The sequence below is a fragment of the Metarhizium acridum genome (assembly GCF_019434415.1).
Source record: "Metarhizium acridum strain ARSEF 324 chromosome Unknown scaffold_405, whole genome shotgun sequence".
NCBI classification, from domain to species: Eukaryota; Fungi; Ascomycota; class Sordariomycetes; order Hypocreales; family Clavicipitaceae; genus Metarhizium; species Metarhizium acridum.
In genome coordinates, this window is record NW_027094034.1 from 99,680 (window position 1) to 118,987 (window position 19,308).

At 52.9% G+C, this 19,308-nt stretch overlaps 9 protein-coding genes across 9 annotated transcripts; 6 read left to right on the forward strand and 3 right to left on the reverse strand.

Annotated features, from left to right (window-relative positions):
- Positions 1-206: 206 nt before the first annotated feature.
- J3458_016812 (uncharacterized protein) lies at positions 207-527 on the reverse strand (the record flags this gene model as incomplete). The annotated part of the gene is made up of 1 exon (XM_066121006.1): positions 207-527. The coding sequence occupies one exon, from the start codon at positions 525-527 to the stop codon at positions 207-209; it is 321 nt and encodes a 106-aa protein (XP_065973938.1).
- Positions 528-664: 137 nt separating this feature from the next.
- Positions 665-1,378, forward strand: J3458_016813 (uncharacterized protein; the record flags this gene model as incomplete). Its single annotated transcript, XM_007810979.2, has 1 exon — positions 665-1,378. The coding sequence occupies one exon, from the start codon at positions 665-667 to the stop codon at positions 1,376-1,378; it is 714 nt and encodes a 237-aa protein (XP_007809170.2).
- A 420-nt stretch (positions 1,379-1,798) lies between these two features.
- J3458_016814 (uncharacterized protein) lies at positions 1,799-3,181 on the reverse strand (the record flags this gene model as incomplete). The annotated part of the gene is made up of 1 exon (XM_007810980.2): positions 1,799-3,181. The coding sequence occupies one exon, from the start codon at positions 3,179-3,181 to the stop codon at positions 1,799-1,801; it is 1,383 nt and encodes a 460-aa protein (XP_007809171.2).
- A 3,050-nt stretch (positions 3,182-6,231) lies between these two features.
- On the forward strand, positions 6,232-6,897 carry J3458_016815 (uncharacterized protein; the record flags this gene model as incomplete). The annotated part of the gene is made up of 1 exon (XM_007810981.2): positions 6,232-6,897. The coding sequence occupies one exon, from the start codon at positions 6,232-6,234 to the stop codon at positions 6,895-6,897; it is 666 nt and encodes a 221-aa protein (XP_007809172.2).
- A 599-nt stretch (positions 6,898-7,496) lies between these two features.
- On the forward strand, positions 7,497-9,217 carry RIB1_1 (GTP cyclohydrolase II). Its single transcript, XM_066121007.1, has 2 exons — positions 7,497-8,767; positions 8,868-9,217. The coding sequence occupies exons 1-2, from the start codon at positions 7,676-7,678 to the stop codon at positions 8,910-8,912; spliced, it is 1,137 nt and encodes a 378-aa protein (XP_065973939.1). The 5' UTR covers positions 7,497-7,675; the 3' UTR covers positions 8,913-9,217.
- A 60-nt stretch (positions 9,218-9,277) lies between these two features.
- Positions 9,278-12,735, forward strand: J3458_016817 (uncharacterized protein). Its single transcript, XM_066121008.1, has 2 exons — positions 9,278-9,644; positions 9,714-12,735. Exons 1-2 carry the CDS (start codon positions 9,382-9,384, stop codon positions 11,917-11,919), a joined length of 2,469 nt encoding a protein of 822 aa, XP_065973940.1. The 5' UTR covers positions 9,278-9,381; the 3' UTR covers positions 11,920-12,735.
- Positions 12,736-13,491: 756 nt separating this feature from the next.
- On the forward strand, positions 13,492-15,899 carry J3458_016818 (uncharacterized protein; the record flags this gene model as incomplete). The annotated part of the gene is made up of 1 exon (XM_007810982.2): positions 13,492-15,899. The coding sequence occupies one exon, from the start codon at positions 13,492-13,494 to the stop codon at positions 14,071-14,073; it is 582 nt and encodes a 193-aa protein (XP_007809173.2). The 3' UTR covers positions 14,074-15,899.
- J3458_016819 (40S ribosomal protein eS24) lies at positions 14,491-15,899 on the reverse strand. Its single transcript, XM_007810983.2, has 3 exons — positions 15,600-15,899; positions 14,959-15,206; positions 14,491-14,833 (listed from the first exon to the last, which is right to left on the reverse strand). Exons 1-3 carry the CDS (start codon positions 15,680-15,682, stop codon positions 14,754-14,756), a joined length of 411 nt encoding a protein of 136 aa, XP_007809174.1. The 5' UTR covers positions 15,683-15,899; the 3' UTR covers positions 14,491-14,753.
- Positions 15,900-16,005: 106 nt separating this feature from the next.
- J3458_016820 (uncharacterized protein) lies at positions 16,006-17,941 on the forward strand. Its single transcript, XM_066121009.1, has one exon. The coding sequence runs from the start codon at positions 16,108-16,110 to the stop codon at positions 17,218-17,220; it is 1,113 nt and encodes a 370-aa protein (XP_065973941.1). The 5' UTR covers positions 16,006-16,107; the 3' UTR covers positions 17,221-17,941.
- Positions 17,942-19,308: the final 1,367 nt, after the last annotated feature.

Sequence of the window (19,308 nt, forward strand, 5' to 3'; positions counted from 1 at the left end):
CAACATTGAAACCAAAGACCAAGAGTTCACAGCCTGGAAGACACAAACGCTCAAGAGTTACCAACGTCAATCCCTTTGACAGCATTCAATGTTTGAAGTCGATTGGCCCAGGTGCCCTAAACGCGCCAAAAACCACGCGCGCTGCCCACCTGCCATTCACGCATTCACGCATCAATGCCCGGAATCCCAGCTGTCGACCTTGACGCCTAACCGCGAACTTGTTCGACGCGGTCGGCGCGTAGAGGAACCCTCTGCGTCGCGCCTCTAGGGAGTGTCCCTGGCAGCGCCCAGGTGGTTGGCTGCGTTGTCCTACGCAACCGTCCGTCTCCGTCGCGTAGATGACCCTTGTCCACTGCCGCCATCGACACCATCTTATAAAGCAGCGGCATCTCGAACCATCTTGCAGTGTCTTTTCTAAAATGCTTTATAGACTTGTATATTACTGTTCGAAACAGAAATCGTTCGTTTCTCTTGTTAAAAAACAGATACAGCCTGCCTTCTTCTCCTTTTGAAGGTCCATCTAACATCGCCCAGTCAAGCCATCATCTTCATGGGCTGCCCATTGCATGCTGTATAATACGCTTAATCAAAACAACATTTCCACCCTCCTCTTCTTTTTTATTTCAAACATATACTTATAATACAATTACCCGCCTTGGTCACAATGAGCAACAACAGCAACTTCCGAGACATCATCGCCTGGCTGGTACCAACGGCACGCGGCACGAGCGCCGACAAAGCAACACATCTCCCCGCCAACATGGCCCGAACCATACCCACCTCCTCGTCCGGCCCTCTGTCCTCGAAGCTGTCCCAAGTGTCGGGACGAGCGCCCCAGAGGGCCATTCAGCTCTGTTTCAGCCAGGAGCCTCTTCGACGGGGGAGCTTCGTGCTCGGCACCGACGCCAACTGCTGCGACGTGCTCCTTCCCCCGGCGCCCGGCATTTCTGCGCAGCACTGCTCCATCGGCTTCGACGCCGACTCGAGGCTGGTGCTGGACGACTTTTCAGAGACCGGCACCCAGGTCTGGTACGACTGGGAGTGCAGCGGCGACCAAAGAGGCCACTCGTGGATCCTGAGCGGCGGGAACCAGGGCCATGTTCAGCGCATCGTCATTGATGTCCAGGGCGTCCGGTTCCAGCTCGTTGTCAATGACCACGCGGCCGACTGGGAGGCATACAGGGCAAACGTGGATGCGTTTTGCCAGCAGCCGCCGTGGACAGACTGTTTCGCGGCTTGGGATGCCGTCCCGTCGCTGTACATCCAGCCGCTTATCCAGCACATCTTTGTCAAGGGCCACGGCGGCGAACACATGGGCGAGGTGTACCTCTGGGACTTGTCTCGGCCGTGGGAACCAATGGTTAAATCATCTGCATGAACCTTTTTTTGGGGCCCTTGTGCTTTGCGCAGAGGATCCCTTTGTATAATACTTTCGAAGCCAGGGATTAGATTTGCCTGTTGTGTTAAAACCCTTTGTTTTTTTTTTCCCTTTGTTTGACATAAGCCAGCCTCGGGTGCATTCAGATTGTCGGTTTAGCAAGGAGTCGGTGCATTTGGCTCATTAAAACATGATGCCTGGTTAAACTCTCTTTTGTAAATGAATATATTTGGTCAACAGGATCAATGAAATTACAAACCGCTCCTCATATGTCACACAACTCCATTTAGTAGCCTGCACTCACTATTGCCACAACAATAGATTGGAGAAAAAAGAAGGTAGCCACAAGATGCAAAATGCAAGTCCGCGCCGTTATTGACGTTTGTTTTCATGTTTTGTTTGTTTTGAACGCCTGTTCGGCTATGACTCCTTCGCAGTTTCACCACCAGTCTCTGCTTCTGCTTCTTGACCGTCCTTCTCAGCCTGCACATCCACAAACCGCGTCATGCTAAAGTCGGGTGCTCGTCGCCGTTCGATTCTGCGACCGCCCTTCTTATCGCGTCTCATTTGCGCGGTGCGGGCCTCTTCCTTGACCAGCTTCTTTTCACTGTCCTTGTCCAACATGGTGCCCTCCAAACTCAGATAGCTTGTCTCCCCGCTAGTCCCAGCGTCAAAGTTGCGTATTCTGAATCGAACCTTGCCTTTGACTCTGTCTCCATTACCGTCGACCCAGAATCCAGTGCTGTGGATCTGGCGGACCACGCCGTGGTCGTCAGCTGTGATGACAGATGCCGTCTCCTCAAACCCGTGCGCCTCGGGGGATTCATTGGATACCCATTTCCAGGCCGGCGGCAGTCGCCTGGCCTCAACAGATGCGTTGAACTTGCCATAACAAACCACGCCAATGTGTCCTTCGGTCTGCAGATTGACACTGCCCTCCATCCAGGCCCCCCTACTGGGAACAAAGAGCTCAACATCGGCCGTGATCCAACCAAAACCAACGGCGTATTCGTTCTGCGAAACCACAGTCGTTGGCGTCTCGTCATCAGTGGCAGCACCATCACGGCCCGGCCTGGGTCCCAATGCGACGTTTTGGTAGTTGAGTAAGACACCCCGGAGTGAGGGAACGTATTTGTTCTGAAGGTGTTGCAGGTGCTGGTATTGGCAGCTAGTTATGGGTTGCGCCCATCCATTGGGGTACAAGGGCTCGTACAGCGAAACAGTTTGTTTAAAGAAGGGGAACAGCGGGTCGGCTGGAATATCCGGTGGCTGATATACCGAAGTTGACGGCTTGTCGATGTCCATGGCATCGGGATCCTCAAATGTGGTCAGTTGTGTATGTGACTTTGGCTTCTTCGAAATGACAGTCTCCACGGCCTCATCAGTGACCTCGACATGTTTCTTCTTCTTTTTCTTGTCTTTCTTTTCGGGTTTTAATTCGTCGTCGCCCGATTCTGCCTTTACCTCGACCTGCGTGGGTGTTTCGGTCTCTTCCTTGTGGTGCTTCTTCTTTTTCTTTTCATCCTTGGGTTTGTGCGCTTCCTCTACCTCTTCACCGGGATCTTGTCGGTGCTTGTGTTTCTTGTCCTTTTTCTTTTTGTCCTTCTTCACATCCTGGTGGCTATGGATGTCGTCGCTTTGTGCAATGGCATCGGCGGTGATGCTCTTCGATCTCTTGTGCTTTCTCTCGCCCTCAGCTACCGCGACGTCTTCCTCGCGAGAGCGCTTCTTTTCTTTCTTTTCCTTCTTAATTTTCTTCTCGTGATTTGGAGTCGCCGGTTCGGGCGATGCAGCTGCGGACATTTTGACCGAAGCGTAGCGTTGTTGAGGCTGGTGGAGTGAGCTCGAATGGCTTGGTGCCAGCATTTCTTGGTGTACCAGAAATTTTTTTTGGGCAAGCTGCTTATCGATTGTCCTCACTGGGAAGGTGGGGCACCTTGGACAGCAAGCAACATAAGTGCGAATTTCATGCAGCAGCACTGCACCTCATTTTTGTATCAATGACAGTTTTTACAACGAAAGAAAAAACAAAAGGCTCTCTGCTTGCTAGGCAGCGCCACGCCGCTACAAGTAGACCATTGGCCAGTTTTCAAGGATTTCGGGCTTAGGGACTCAAGAACTGCCTCTGGCAACGAACCACCTCTGCGGAGCGCATCCCAAGACCATCATTCAAAAGCTACCACCATGAGTTCTGCTAGTAATATGTCTGGTGACTTTGCAATAAAGCACCAGTTGACCTGGTATGGGGGTGCGCAAGTACTGCTTTCGCCGAGGGAAGGTCCCGTCACCAACTGCACCACCACCTGTCATCGTGAAGATGCGGAACGGTCGGCACGCTCACGGTTCCCCGCACAACCATCTTTCAACATCTTCCCGTCCCCCCTCGCCAGACCTGTCATCCGTTCATCCCATTACTTGTTGAGTAAAAAATCCCGAGCGGTCCTCCGACATCAGACTTGGGCATCTGGAATTTTCTGACGAGGAGACACTAATCACAGGTGCCACGTCGTGTTATTGGGTTGCCTATCCAATCGCTACCCTACAGCTTGTACTGTTAATCGCCGAAGCAAGCGCAGATGGTACTCAAGTTCAGAGTAGTCGCAAGCTATTCCGTTCGTGCTTACCACCATGACCCTGGGCAGGCCAGCACGTCAGGTTGAATAAGCCTCGAGGATGGCCTTCAAACAGTCTGGGCTGCGGGCCCCAAGACCAAGTGGATGGGCAACTTGTCCGTGCTTATCGCGTCTTCTTCGTCGATCCGGCTAGGGTTCGCCGAGGGCCCGAGAGGAGCTCTCGGGACGGAGTCTAGACACACAGACATTGATTAGCTTTTTTCCCCTTCGCACTATCCAGTCACATCGCAACTGATGGGACAAAATCCCAGCCTTTCTGCGCTGTCAACGCCATGTCAACGTGGTGGAGGAATCAATGCAAATGGAGACTTCCCGCCAAGACCCCTGGCTGTTGTTTGCATCGGCTTGTTTCGTTCCTACAGGCAGGCTGACGATGAATTTACCCGACGGAGTGCATAGCTCCGGATAACCCGCGCCTGTCAAGCATCAAGCTTCCAAAGTCGTTCCTCATGGACGGGGGACTTGCTTTGGTCCACCGTAATAGATTTCCCAAAAGGCTGATTGGCAGATAATTGCGCATTCTTCCTCTTTCTTCTTGGCCACGGCTTAACCAAAGTTGGAAGTTGGCCACGCGTGGCACACACCGGTTCCTGAGAGATATCCCTTCCGGCAATGGGAATGGACGAGATCCATGGAAGAAACGGGAGAAACAAAGAATCCGCTTCACCAATAGCGAGTACCTGCAATGGAAAAATCCTCCTGAAGTCGAGTTCTCCTCCACATGCTGAAAGCGATTGGGCGCCTTGGGCGAGATCATCTTTTTGTTGTGAGTCGTACCCACTCAAAGCGTGCTGGTGCTAAAGCTAACCGCCATCAAAAGAAGTTCTCCGCCTTGGAAACGTGTAAGCCAATCGTTCACGACAGTCACACTGCCCTAACCAAACCAACAAGAGAAAGAGTCCAAAAAAAAGTAAAAGAAAGGAAAGGAAGAAAAAAAAAGAAGAAAAGAAAAGAAAAGAAAAAATCGCATGGCGGTCAAAGTGGGCGATTGATTGTCCGCGATTTGACACTAGAAGGATGGAATGGCCCAAGTCATGTGGTCCCAACTTTTACTCAAAGTTTTCCGCCATGCCAACTCCATGAATCTTCATCGACTCCGTCTCATCCACTTTTCTTTCCGCTATTTGACGTCCGTGTGTGAAGTGAGAACGTCTTCGATCCGGTGCAACGTGCTTGAGCCAGTACTGCTACTACATTACAACATCATGATTCAAGCAGCCACCCCGCGAGCCAGGATTCATACATAGCATTTGACAAGGTTGCTTGAGCTGATGCCACGTTTTCTAGGTCAGCTGACCGGCACTTGCAACATGAGATTCATGGCAAAAGCAGTAGGGGCGGCTTCAGGAACAGACATGCGTAATGGCTGCATTGTTCCTGCAGCTCACGCCAATCACCCGACGCCTCCTCGTTGCAGGACGCTGGATTGGCTGCACCTCCAAGGGCACAACGACGTGTTTGTCAGCTCCCCCTCCCCCCCCTTCCACAGAGTGTGCCTGACCCAAGCGCAGACAAAGAACGCCATGCCCCATTGAAATGCTCCATGAACGCGCCACCAACAGAGCCATTGCGTTTCCACAGGCTCGATACTACATGTGAACTTCGGACTGTGGTGTGCGTGGCTCAGGAACGACGCATTGTCCTCACTCGGGGAGGACCTTATTCATACGAGGGCACTGTGGCAATAGACTCGAGTGTGTGTGGAGGAGTGGAATAGCGGATCAAGGACTTGAGAATTATGAGGAGGTTCCTTCTCAATGCGTGTATATCGAGGAAAACTCGTCACAACGTCGCAAGCTCATAGGATGGCTCAATAGCCCTCCCATCGGCTCAGGTCCCGGCAATGGTCGTGGTACTTGTTCTTCCACTGTTCAGATGGGCAGAATACAAGGTCATTCTTTGATGTTTTACAAAGGATTCCCTTTGGCCAAGACCAACGTTCCGCCTTTGGTGGTTATCCGCCGCCAGAGGTATAAGAATGGCATCGATTCCCTCCCAGATTTTCCAAATTGACACAAGCAAACATCATCTACTACGGGTTCTTTGACAGGTTCAAGACATTCCTTTCCTGAATTTCATATACATTCCTTGAAGTTCCAACCCTGGTGGTTTATAAATACTCTCACAACTGCACATATACACAAGATCACAGTTCGCATTCCCTTCTTTGATACTCTTCTTCTTTTTTCTTGTCAAGAGACACAAAAAGAACCAGTCAAAATGCTCTCTTCAATCGCTACCGTCATCGTCGCCTTGGCCGCCGCCATCTCTGCTGAGAGAGTGATCCCTAAGCAAGGCCGCGGCATCAGCGTCACCCCCCATGCACAGTACTCTTCCTCCATCGGTGTGATTGGAGGCAGGATCAACACCAACCGTGTTGCCTACTGGCCCTATGACTTCACCTGCCAGGACCTCTGCGTCAAGGTGTCTTACCAGGGCCGCAGCCTCAACCTCCTCAGGATTGATTCATCTGGTGCTGCGCACGACATCTCGTACGACGCCTGGAACTACCTTGGCTTTGGCAAGTCTGCCACGGAAGACCCTCGGCAGGGAGGCGGCATCGTCATGGACTTTGACGTCGTCCCTGACGACCAGTGCAAGGACCTCCTCAACGACGGCAAGTTGCCTCTCTCTGCCTCCAACAGCATGAATTATGTCAGCAAATGCCACCAACAGCAGCCCGGCAGCTGGTTTTCCAATAACTACGAGCTTGTCAACATCAATGACGCTATCAGCCACTATGGTTGGAACGAGATCTGCACTCTCGACATGAATAGTGGTGAAAACCAGCCAAAGTGCCCTCATCAACTTGCTGACCAACACACTCCTACTGGCATCGAAGTCGTCAACATCGAGTACGGTACTGGCAAGAAGGTACCTTCTTAGGATGTTGGGAAGGAAACAGAATTGTAGACACATTTATATTGTACATATTATAATTCTTTAGAATCCAAAGACAGATTGTAAATGATGAAAAAGACGTGGGTAAAAAAACAAAAAGATTGGTTGTCTGCATATCAATCATGATTCGGTCCTGCATCTCGGTGAAACATTGTGATGTGATGGGAAATCAATGCCAAAGGGGCCGTTTCAGAAGTGGCAAGGATAATGCTAAAGCTTGGTTGAAATAGAGCCGTTCGTCCCGTGATAAAATAACTACACTCTTGCATGAATCATCAATCAAACGTTTTGGAAAAAGACAGATTGCAGGGAGTGTGTGTAATACAAGAAAGCCCTGTGCCCCCGGCGCGCGGAGAGTTTGTAAGTGAGGGAATGAGTGCATGCAGCCCATGGGGATTTCCAATGGATGACATAATACGGAGCAAATTTGCTCGACAACGACGGCGACCCACAATTTCCTGCATGGCACATTTGACATTTGACGACTCGACGGCCTCTCCCATCATTCGCCGAGGTTCCAAAGCCTCCACGCTGCCGGTCGGTCGAATCACGGACCCAAGGCTCTGACTAATTGAGCCGACCGGCCGCCGTTGCAGGCGCTCACTTTACAGTCAACAACCACGAGGCACGAAGCACGACATAATTAAGCTCGCATTTCCCTACCTGCGCGATTGTGCGTCAATTCAGCACTGCGGCAAGACGAAGAGATACGCAGCTCCCAAGGCTTTGCGCCTGGCCGAGTCCCATACGCCCGTTGCCGACAATGCCGTCCAACACGCCCCCCGACCTCGGCGAGACCAGCCATCTCCCGTCGTTTTACTCGCCACGCTCAACGCCCGTCGATGCAGCTGCGTCCAGCGGCCACGATCAACACCCTCACCAACCTGTAGACGAACTCTCCCTCTCGCAAGAGGGCCGCCAAGATTCCGCCCTTGCGCCGCAATCGCAATCGCAACCACCGCCGCCGTCGTTGCTGTCCCCCGCCTTCACCCCACCACAGACTCCTGGAACGCAAACGCCCACGAGAGCCGGACCGCGCGGTGTCCCGGTAGACAGCTCAATCCCCGACGGCGGATGTGGCAACAAGAGGCCAAAGCTGCTACAAACGCTGCCCGAAGTGCAATGCATTGTCCGCGCGCGCATCCCTACCGTCACGGGCACGGAAATGTTCCTCCACCTGTACACCAACAACGTCGACAACAAGGAGCACCTGGCCATTGTGTTTGGCAACCACATTCGAAGCAAGAGCCTCGATGCCCCCCGCGAGGGAGAGACCGAAATGGACAGAATGATCCGCGGCGCCTACACGGGTAGATTGTTCCCCGGCCGGACGACCAGTGGCATGAATGCCGGCCAAGAAGCACCCCCTATACCCGGGCAGGGCTCGCAGCCGCCCCTGGTGCGAATCCATTCCGAGTGTTATACGGGCGAAACGGCCTGGTCGGCGCGCTGTGACTGCGGCGAGCAGCTCGACGAGGCGGCTCGGCTGATGGGCATGCCCGGCAATACCTCTGGCGGAATCATCATCTACCTCCGCCAGGAAGGGCGGGGTATCGGGCTGGGCGAAAAGCTAAAGGCGTACAACTTGCAGGATCTGGGGTCCGACACGGTCGAGGCGAATCTGCTGCTGCGACACCCCGCCGACGCGAGAAGTTACGGCCTGGCCACGGCCATGCTGCTGGATTTGGGACAGCAGCACATACGTCTGCTGACGAACAACCCTGACAAGATTCGGGCCGTCGAGGGTCCGAATAGGGAGGTGGTTGTGAAAGAGAGGGTAGCCATGGTGCCGCTGTCCTGGAAGGGCAAGGGCGGCTTCAAGAGCCCGGAGGTGGAGGGCTATCTCAAGACAAAGGTATGTTTTTTTTTTTTTTTTTTTTTTTTTTTTTGGAATTGCTTGGATGGTTCTCACGTCTCTCGCGTTGCTGGCGGATCGTTGACTGATGGTTTTGTAGATTGAAAAGATGGGCCATATGCTGGACAGGGACCGGCCCACGTAGAACAAGACAAAAGAACAAATCTTGGCAAGGATGTCTAGTTTTTTACGCGCATCACGGAGTTGGGTTGTTATCGGCTGGCATGTTTGAACACGTATAGCGAGTATTTTGCATAACATGTAAATTACATGACAATTCTCCAAACTTATAGAGTAGTCTGAGATTGTTTCCTGGACAAGATATTGGATGGATTTCCAGCCGCATGTCTTGTCTGCGGTCTACCCAGGTTTCTACGCACCCAAGTACAGAGTAGTTACTTACCGTCAACTGAAGTGTGACGTCCTGCCGGACCCACAATAATTTTCGACCAAATACTACTAGTCCCTTGGTGCCTGACGTCTAGTTCACTTTCGAACCGCTCGACAACACTGACTGTGAATTTCCATCTCTCAGCTGTGGTTGCTAGTTGGTCTTCACTCGCCACTCGAATAGGTTCTTTCGACTCTTTCATGCAACCATGCCGCGATAGAACATGTCAACCCAAGATATCCGATTGCGCCTCGCCATCCGGCGACACGGCGTGCCGGAAATCAAGCTCGTCTGGCCGTGTGCTTGCTCCTCAGACACGACCATTGCCAAGCTGCTGACCCAGGTCAATGAGGTGGTGCAATTGGAGAGCAGCGAATGGGGGCTAGAGGACTATGCGGTCGAGCTTTCAGATGACAAGGGAGGGAGCTACGAGTGTCTGCATTTCCAGCTGGTTTCGCAGATTTTGAAGGACGAGGATCATGTAGTGTACGTTTCCCGGGCTAAACTACCTAAACTACCAACTAATTACGGATTCGGCTGACATGACACATGTAGAATCCGGTCCCTTTTGACAGACGACATCCGAAGACGCCGGCTCAGCGGACGCCACCAGATTTCATCAGACGGCAAGCATCTTGTCGATGGGCTGGCTTTCGGGCGACCGTGGCTGCGAACACCTCGCGATCGGCCGGCTTTTGAGCTGCCTCCCCGCAAAAAGGCGCGAATTGAACACCAGGACGTGACTGAGCAGGAACAGGAGCCGGAGCAGCTGCTCTTGGAAGGACCGCCTCGACTTGACGAAGCTCGTGACGGCCGTCTGCAATCCATCTTGGTCAATGGAGGTGGAGATCCTAATGACTCGGAGGGCGAAGATGATGAATTCGAACCTGGTCAGGACACTGAGCAGAGTGCGTCCGGGGATAGTGAAGACGATGTTAACGTCGACGATTCGCCAGGGGCATTAGTTGAGGAGCTTCGGCTTCTAGACGAAGACGAAGACAGTGGCAACAACCAGTCGACTTCTAACGAAGCCACTCTAGAACAACTAGGTGTACTTCGGATGGCATTCCCTCTTTTATCGTTCTCGACAATTGAGAAGGAGCTTTTTCGACAAAAGCAAAATATGAGGAAGACGTATGATACGCTACGACGGTCGACTGCCCCAAGCCTTAGTTTTGACGATATGATGGACCGGATGGTTACAGGGCTCCTGGAGCAGCATGAATCCTCACCCGTGCAGCCCGTAGTACCCTCTTTCTTTCGTCAGCCACGACCAGCTTCGAAGCCTCTTATTGAGGAAGTAGACAGCAATGGCTCGGATACGTCAACTTCAGGGACAAGCTACGACAGCAGTTCTGGTTCCGCTGACGACGAGCATGACGAGGGTGATTCGAGCTATGAGGAGGACACCAGTGACTCTCCAGATGAGAGCTCAGACAGCGATAGTGACGAGTCATCTGATGATAGCTCAAGTGATTCAGATGAATCTGATTCCGAGCCACGGCCTGAGTCTAAGCCTGTACAAGAGATCCCAAGGCCTCGGAAGGCACTGGTCAAAAGGGAGGGAACCGCGCCTTATGAAGGCCTCTCGCGGACACAAAAACGCAATGCCCGACGGAAACGGGCCAGGCTCTTGAGTCAACAAGAGAGAATCTGGACGCCAGAATTGGAGAACGCAGAGCTTCTGGCTCGGAAGGAGGCTTTATTGGACGCCCTGTCCGAGAATACTCCCCTCGAGGCCACAAGTGAACCGACCTTGACTAACGGCAAGGCAACACAGACATTAGAAGAACCTCGTAACGAGACGTTATTCGCAAGTAACGATTCGCCAGGACGGCGTGCTCGAGTGGACATGGGGGCCGGGAGAAGAATGCTGTTTGGGGCGTTGGGGCTCAAGAACCCCAAGTCCAAAGCCGACGAAGAGCGCATCAGGGAGGGCCTTATGAAAGACGTCAAGGCTTTGAATAATCCCAGAATCGTCGAAGTTGTTGATAGCAAAGACACTAAGGAACCTAGCGAGGACGACGTTAATCCTGACGCATGGAAATCCAAGATTACGTATCGGGCGGTGGAATGTTGCCATGAGGGCATGGTGCTGTCGGAGCCTCCATTCCCCTTTGTTCAACGATGGGACCCCCAACAACAATACGGATCTATGCGCAAACGAAAGCGGGAATCTCAAGCCTACTGTGACGACTCTTATGCCGAGGAAGGCTCCGGAGTGTTTGGAGAAGAGGCAGACGCAATTGGCGCAAAGAGCAACTCAAATAAGAAGCAGTCGGCAGGAAGTCGGGATCCGTTCGGCAACCATGTGAATGGGGTAGAAGAAGCTACCACCAACGGCGACGGCGTCGATGATGTGGAAGTTGAAAAAGATTTGCCAGCATTGCCCGAGGATATGGGCAGCCTTGCCACGCTGGAGAAGGGCGGTGCCAAGGAAGGGATGGTCATTACGTGGAAGCAGTGCATCATGTCGAAAGCTACACAGTGGCAGCCTGTGATTGCTTCCATCACCGGAGAGGTCCTCCCCGGTAGTACCGAGTCTAGTCTGGAAGTCCGACTGGCGTTGAGGGATCGGGAGCACAAGGAGAAGGTTTTCGATGACAAGGGCCAGAGGGTATACGATAGGTTCGAGGTGCCTGATTTTGACGAGGACGAAGAACAGGCGGATGATGGACACCGGACTATTGGCTGGGACGAGATGATTGAGCCCAAGATTCTTCAGGCCACGCCGCCACGTACGGAAGGGAGCGCGGGATGAATGATTTCCGTCAATGACGGTCACCTTGGGTTGGAGCGCTCAGGCATTACTTTACATATTGGCGTTGGGGGCCTCTCGGATACCACGTGTATAATAGGGCTACGGGTGTTGGTTGACAGTATACATGTATACTCGTATCGCAGACGACGTGTCTCAGCCACGAGATGTGTTTAACAATAGGTGCGAGCAGTTTGTTCTCAGAATCTGGCTACACATCGCGAGTGGTTGATGGTTCACGCTTGAACAGTAGGATTGAGTCTTGGCGTACCAGAACAGTGAGAGTGACGGGTGGTTGATGGATCTGGGCCCTGGAACATGGGACGGACCCGTTGAGATCTGGGTCGGTTCACGGATGGATACGTGTTGGACCCAGGTTTGTGTGTGTCTGTGTGTGTGTGTGTGTACAATCGATACTGGCCCTTGCTAGGAACCGGAATGTTTGATCTCTTGGCCCAGCTCGTATCAATCTCTTTTTTTTCGGCGTACTTGTTGGACAAGACGAGGGCCGCCTCAAAACGATGCTGCGTGTTTTGTAAAAAGACGAAACAACGGCTGGATTGGGTAGCGAAGTCGATCGTGAAGGGCGCCAAAAGGCGGGGGATCGGCCAAATCCACTGGGTAAGCACAAGCCGTCAAGTCTTGGCATATTCAGCTGTGGCGGGACAAGCTAGTCCTTGCACCCAAAAGACCTGTGAGCGCCTGGCCTTTTGGCGACTCGACTCGTGCAAACAAAAAGGAAACATTTGAATTCTAGGCGGTCGGACCAGATCTCTGTGCAGTCGAGCTGGCTGGTGCCTCTCCAGGGTCCATGTCCAGAGTGTCCCGAATGTGTGACTGTGGGGGGGATTTGGGTGCCACCAGCATAAATGGACGGCGCATCACCTCCAGTCAAATCGATGACCGTGTCAACTTGGGCGCGGGTGGGCATTGCCAGTCGTGGCGGAATACACCACTAGGCCTGGGGTGATTTGTCGGAGCACTCGGTAGGAAAAGTTGGCGTTGAGTGGTCTGTTTCTTTTCAAGAAGGGGAGGGAGTTGGTCGTCTGATGTGGTGGAGGGTGGTTGTAAGTCTCCCAAGGTCCCATGGGGGCCATGTGATCAGACACGGCCCCGATTAACGTCGAACCGGTGCCTCAATGTTAGTCATTTGTGAACCCCCAAGCCCTGACGGCCGTGAGAAGAAGTCTCGGACATGTAAAAGGGCAGAGACTTACCCACCGTGGGAGTTTTCCTACATGCCGTATTTCCATGTTCCGCTTCTAAACCACCTCCCTTTGCCCAAAGCATTCCCCGATCATTCTTCACCTGGGTGCGTGAACGGTGCGAGGGATACATCTCGTCTTGGCAACCACACCGCCGCACGCCACATAGCCCTGGCCAAATACCACCTCCGAGAACCGATATACGCCCTTCCCTCCGAGCTAACCGGCCTCTACATCAAAGGATACTATCAAACACGAGATTCCTAGAAAAGCAATAAAAAAAATAAAAAAAAAATAAAAAGAGTCTCCGCAAAGTGCAACCCGAGCAGATAAACCCTCTTCTCCCGCCCGGCGGGGCCTGAGCAAAACCATGTCCCCACGACTACCCTACACATCGCCGTGGCGGCGGCCCGTCTTGCTGCTCGCCGCCTTCATCCTCCTCTCATGGTCGCTGCCCATACACGCGGAAAGAGAAGCGGACGTCGAGGAATCCATCAAGAGGATACGCCATGGGCCGGTCCTCCCCCCCGATCCCACGGGGTACAAAAGAGCCCATCAAGACGGTACCTACGACCCTCACAAAAGGCGGGACGAGCTCGACGGTAACCATGATACAAGTGCGGCAGGCGACGCAGACAATCACCAACCACATGGCCTCGACCCCCAGGGACATGGCCACCCGGATGCTCGCCGTCTCGACCGACGAGATGCACCTGCTCCTGCGCCACCGGCCTACACCCCCATCGTGACGCCGGCCCCGGACCAAGACGCCGTTTTGGCCAGCCAGGGCTACCGCCAAGTCACGTATTATACCTGCAACACCATTGCCGGCAACGAGCATTGCGGCTGGCATGTGCCCGTTGTCAAGGCCCAGGGCGTGAGGAGGGATTCCGCCACCGTGTGGGTGGTTGTCGGGTGTTTGGCCGGCGTGTTTGCCCTGGGGTTGATGTGAGGGTTCGTGTTTGCTGGCTTTTTGCCGTGTCATGAGGAATGAAATTTTTTTTTCTGCGATTGCATGGTCTGGTGTATTTGGTTCCGGTCATGGACTGTGCTTGGGAGTGTATCGACTGGATTTGGGCCCATCAGGGTCGGTGGGAGGTGTTTGGTGCTTGCGCAGATATCGTGATACCCGCTGCTGGACGGCATGCTGCGTTGTTTGAATACAATATCTCCTCCTCATTTGGTTACATGTTACCTACCGTCGTGCAATCTCGTCAGGTGCTAAACCCACCTTCACCACAACCGCAGCCCAGTAACACTAGATGACAAAGTCTCCATGCCAGTAAAAACACATTCACACACACTCTTCACAAAATATGCCCCAAGTCACACGGGATACCCGCAGCACAAAGATGTGAACCACATGTATCGTAATTTTTTTTTGTTGGTCCGAAACCGAAACACCGTTGATTTCATGCTAGTGTAGTCAAGGGAGAAGACCATGGAAGCCGTGGTCTCACCCGTCCGTTCCCCCCCAAAAGCCGAACGCGTTCCCAGAGGTTCGTGAACATAGTTTCCCATATGCCCAAGAAATCCAAGCGCCCCGCGGTACGCTGATACCACACATCCGCGGACGCAGCCACAATACAGCCTCGCCCATCGCCCCCGTTTTTACAACGATGTACGTCACGCTTATTTGTCCTTCTTCGCCTTGGCACCCTTGACCTTTGCCGTGCCACGGAGCGTCTTCTGTCGGTTCTTGCGCTGCTTGCCTGCGGGTGGGTGTTAGCACTAGTGTTCCGTCTTTTGCCTCGTACAAAAAATGCCCGAGTCTGCGTGGCGAGAAAGGGTGGATTCTGGCTGGCAGCTTCCACGCCAAGGGGTGCGGTCGACGTACGCTGCTGTCTGCTGGCACGCTCGGGCTTGGTGGCCATGCCGACACGGACAAGGCGGTAGGTGGGCTCAAACTTCTTCAGGGCCTCGGGGGAGTCGTAGATGAGGGCGAAGCCGGTGGTCTTGCCGCCACCGAACTGGGTTCGCAGGCCAAAGACCTGGACCTGGTCCTTCTGGGCCTTGTACATGCCGCCGAGCTTCTCGCGGAGCTCCTCCTTGGAGATGTTGGGCCGGCTGGGATGGAGGATGTCACTATTCGGTGCATTAGCATTGCATGTTCTTTTCCCTACGTGATCATCGTTTGTCGTGTCGCGCAAGAATGTTGTCTTGTCGAGGTTTCACGGGGCGATGGCTTCGTCTGTTGGCAATCTCATCGTGCCGATAGGCGGATAAATAATGTGCATGCCCGTCCGCGCTACGCATGCCCCATATGAAATGAAAATTTTTTGTTCAGTTCTCAGCCGTCGGGGGATGTTTTGGGTGTTGAACAGGTTGACTAGAGTAGTAACCAATCTTTTTTTTTGTGATACGTTTTGTCGTCGAATTTGTCGCATGAGAAAATTTGCAGATAGTAACGCCGGGCCCCGTGAAGTCGAACGTTCAAATTGCGCGGCACCATTGAACAGGGGGGGTTTTCAAACTCACACAACCATCTGCTTGCGACCCAGCAAAGGGTTACGGATGAACTTGCGAGTTCGAAGAGTAACGGGGCTGTCGTTGTCCGCCATGGTTGCGGTGTTGTGATGTTGTCTCTGTGGGTGGTGACGGAGAAGAGACTGGGCGTTGGGCGTGGTGACTTCAAATCCGTGGTGGTTGAGAGGGCTGGCCCAGCGAAATCTGACCCAGGACGAAAATTCCGTCCGCCGCCCGTATCGCTTAAACTGGGTCCAACCCTAACAATTTGTGCGTGCGTTGGAGTGGGGGGGTTTTCAAAAAGGATGTGTGTGCCTGAGAAACAGGGTGCACAAAATTTCGCAGGAAAACCACGTGATGCGTCGGGCAAGTTTCGGAAAATTACATTGCCATTTTGGGATGTTGAACCCCACACTGTCTCCGCGCGGGTGCCATTGAGCAAGCACGCGAGCTTTCAAGCCGTCAACGTGTTGCCAACTTAAATTGAGCATCTACAAATGGACTGGTACTCTGGTCTAACATGGATCCTCCATGGAGGCAAGAGGTAGATCGGTTCTGTTACCAATACCTTCAACTGGAGCCGATTCTTGACTATCCTCAAGACAAATTCCTCCGTTTGGAAGTCGTTCAGAATGACATCTACAAGCGTATCTTCTGTGATGAGACGGGCAGTGTCGGCCCTCCAGACAGATATCGCATCAAGATTTTGAAGGAGCTGGTGTTCCGAATAGAGTCTTCAATAGATGACTGGGATAGATATGTAAGTTTTCTCCTCGTAGCTTTACATCCATTCCCACACCACCAAGCCATAATCATGGTCGTTCTGACCAAAGGGTCAAAGGCGGTATCTGACGATATCATGAACACACTATCGGCACTTCTGGCCACTCCCATGCCACCAGATGCTGTATCAGCACAAAAGAAGTGCTATGTAACATATCACCTGTCCGTGCTTGAGCGTGGGACGCAGTCAGAGACGGCCGGTCCACATCCGAGCATCACGCTCCTCGAAAACCGAAACCTAATTGCCGCGGGCGGTACAACGGGCCACAGGACCTGGGAGGCGGCATTACAATTGGGACAATACCTGTGTCAAAACCCGTCCCTAGTCGCGGGAAAACGCGTGCTGGAATTGGGTGCCGGTACCGGATACCCGTCTATACTCTGTGTGAAGCATCTGCAAGCAGGACACGCCATTGCTTCGGATGGATCCGACGACGTCATTAACAACCTGCCGGATAATTTGTTCCTCAACAGTCTCCAGGACTCGTCGAAAATCACCCTCATGGATATCAAATGGGGACATGCATTGGTTGGCACGGAGGATGAGAAGTGGAATAGTGGCCAGCCAGTCGATGTCGTACTGGGTGCTGATATCACGTATGATGAGCGTGTTATGCCGGCTTTGGTCGCGACTCTTTTCGACCTTTTTGGGATGTATCCAAGCCTTCAAGTGTACATATCGGCAACCGAACGAAATGCAGAGACATACCAGGCGTTTCTGAAGGTGTGCAGACAGCGGAACCTGGCTGTAGAGGATCTGCACATTGATGTGCCTCCTCGATCGAAGCAGAATGGCCCGTTTTACGATGACCAGCTGGCGATACACTTGTGCAGAGTATCTAGAACTTGATGGGACAGATGGGAAGATGATGACCATGTCATGGCTGCTAGTTGGAGGAAGCCCAGGATTTTCCTTGGCCACAGTTTCTGCGGAAGTGGCAGCCAGGAATTGAAGCAAGGAAGTTGGGAAGTTGGAAACATGGAATTTGTTTTGGCGAGCGTCATCACTGCCATCACCCTCTCCCACTTACGGTGCAAGCGGTGGTCCGTTCTGATTGACGCCATCCGCCGTGCGGGACGGGGGCTGTCTCATGACGGTAGCGGCGCCTATCGGTCTGTGGGGAGGCGAGACAGTGTGTGAAGTCATGGACGGGGGAATTGTCATGCACCGGGTGTAAGCAGGAGGGACGAGAGGATTTATTATACACCGTAACTAGTTAGTTACTAGGTAGTTGGTGAGATGATGCCAAGCGTAGGCCAGGCATTGTTCCGGTCGTAGGCAAACGACTCCGCAAGTACTAGCTAGTTTTCAGAGTCATTACTGTATATTCATCAATTGTTCAAGGAGGCTCATTCGTGATGGGTAACGGGCCCCCTCCGTGTCCTGGTTGGCAAACAAAACGTGGATGAGCGTACCCCATCATTTGGAACCCTGGCGACACGCGTTTCCAGTGGGTCAGGATGTGGATGTCCTGTTTCTTACTCCGTACAAGTTTGCTTTTCCAAAAGTTGGCAGGGGCACGTCTCACTCTCGATGAGTGCCTGCCTGCGGTAATGGCAGCCAGCTCTTAAGGAGTAGACGAGCTGGGTGATCTTGTCGGTCAATGGGACAGTCGGCTGTACCAAGAGAAGAGAGCCTTGCACAATGATGTACTAGGTACCTACCTAGGTACCTAGGGTAGGTTTGTGGCATCATACTTTGGCGCAATACGTGTGTACTCGGCATGGCAGCACGTGTTGTATGTACGGGTTGGTTGGAGATGGCAGCCGTCTTGTTTGCTTATTGCAACGCACACAAAGCTTCAAATGCTGTTCTTTTGTGGCTGTTTTCCGTGGCCCGTGCCTGCCGTGATGATTCAGAATTGCATAATTTCCTGGCATGTTTGGTGCCAGGGTTGGTCGTCTCGATTTAATTGCCCATGTGCGGTTGTCCCGCCTCTTAAGCATGGCTCTCACACTAAGCTATTTCCGTTTGCAGCATCAAGCCGTCAATCGCTCGGGTCCACCGGACTCTACCTGGAGAAGGCACTCCGTAACTTGTCTGGCGTTACAATATAGGCTTTTTTCAATACGGAGTAGTATCACAGCATATTGTAAAACATGATGAGCCGCTCAACACTTATCAAGAACCGCTACTACAATGCAAATGTTAGAGTACACCTATCTCAACAAATGGCCTCTGAGTTCCGAGTCTCGTCGTCGCCTCAACTGAGCGCGTACAAAATATTGAGACTCTCACCAGAGTCACCACCGTCACCTGAACCTCACTTGCAGATTTGTCCCCCAACAGGCCTCCTGCCTTTTCATCACCCAAGCCAAAAGAACCTGCAGCCGGTCAGTCCTGCTCGTCAGTCCCACGTGTTACGTCCCAGGCAGGCAGGTTATTCCACCCTCCAAACGATCCCTGGCCTGATTCTGGACCAGTCTCGTTCCAGTCGGGCGCCACAAGCATACCACCCAAATCACGATACCACGAACCAGTCAACCAGTTCAACCAGTGCCACCACCTCACCACCTCGTCACCTCAGCTGGCGGCAAACGTTACCGTGTTCCCAAATCTCAACCTGCTCAAGTGGCAGTACGCCCCCGACCTGGGTCCGATGTCCTTTAATTGCTTGTCATCTGGCCCAGGTAGCTTATTTTCTCTGCATCTCGGCATCTCTGCGTCTTCTGGCTCAAAGGCCCAGCCGCCTGCGCCATACCAACATGCGGTAGCGCCATCCAGCTCCAGCTCCGTTCTAGGCTTCTCTCCTCGCCGTCGTTTCGTGGAAAGTGTCTAGAGTGTCGCCACCGTCATCAACCCCATTGGCCAGAGCCGTTGATTGCCAACATTTGCAACGAGGAAATTTCCGTACGAGTCAAAAGTACGAGTCGAAGACGCTGTGCTCAGATGCCCACTCGAGCTCCAGTCGTCGTCTCCCGCCTCCCACTGTATGTA

Coding starts and splice junctions, on each gene's coding strand:
- RIB1_1 (XM_066121007.1), top strand. CDS start 7,676: ATGCCGTCCAACACGCCCCCCGACCTCGGCGAGACCAGCCATCTCCCG. Junction 8,768..8,867: donor AGGGCTATCTCAAGACAAAG/GTATGTTTTTTT, acceptor ATGGTTTTGTAG/ATTGAAAAGATGGGCCATAT.
- J3458_016817 (XM_066121008.1), top strand. CDS start 9,382: ATGTCAACCCAAGATATCCGATTGCGCCTCGCCATCCGGCGACACGGC. Junction 9,645..9,713: donor AAGGACGAGGATCATGTAGT/GTACGTTTCCCG, acceptor TGACACATGTAG/AATCCGGTCCCTTTTGACAG.
- J3458_016820 (XM_066121009.1), top strand. CDS start 16,108: ATGGATCCTCCATGGAGGCAAGAGGTAGATCGGTTCTGTTACCAATAC.
- J3458_016819 (XM_007810983.2), bottom strand. CDS start 15,682: ATGGCGGACAACGACAGCCCCGTTACTCTTCGAACTCGCAAGTTCATC. Junction 15,207..15,599: donor GGTCGCAAGCAGATGGTTGT/GTGAGTTTGAAA, acceptor TGCACCGAATAG/TGACATCCTCCATCCCAGCC. Junction 14,834..14,958: donor GCGTGCCAGCAGACAGCAGC/GTACGTCGACCG, acceptor ACCCACCCGCAG/GCAAGCAGCGCAAGAACCGA.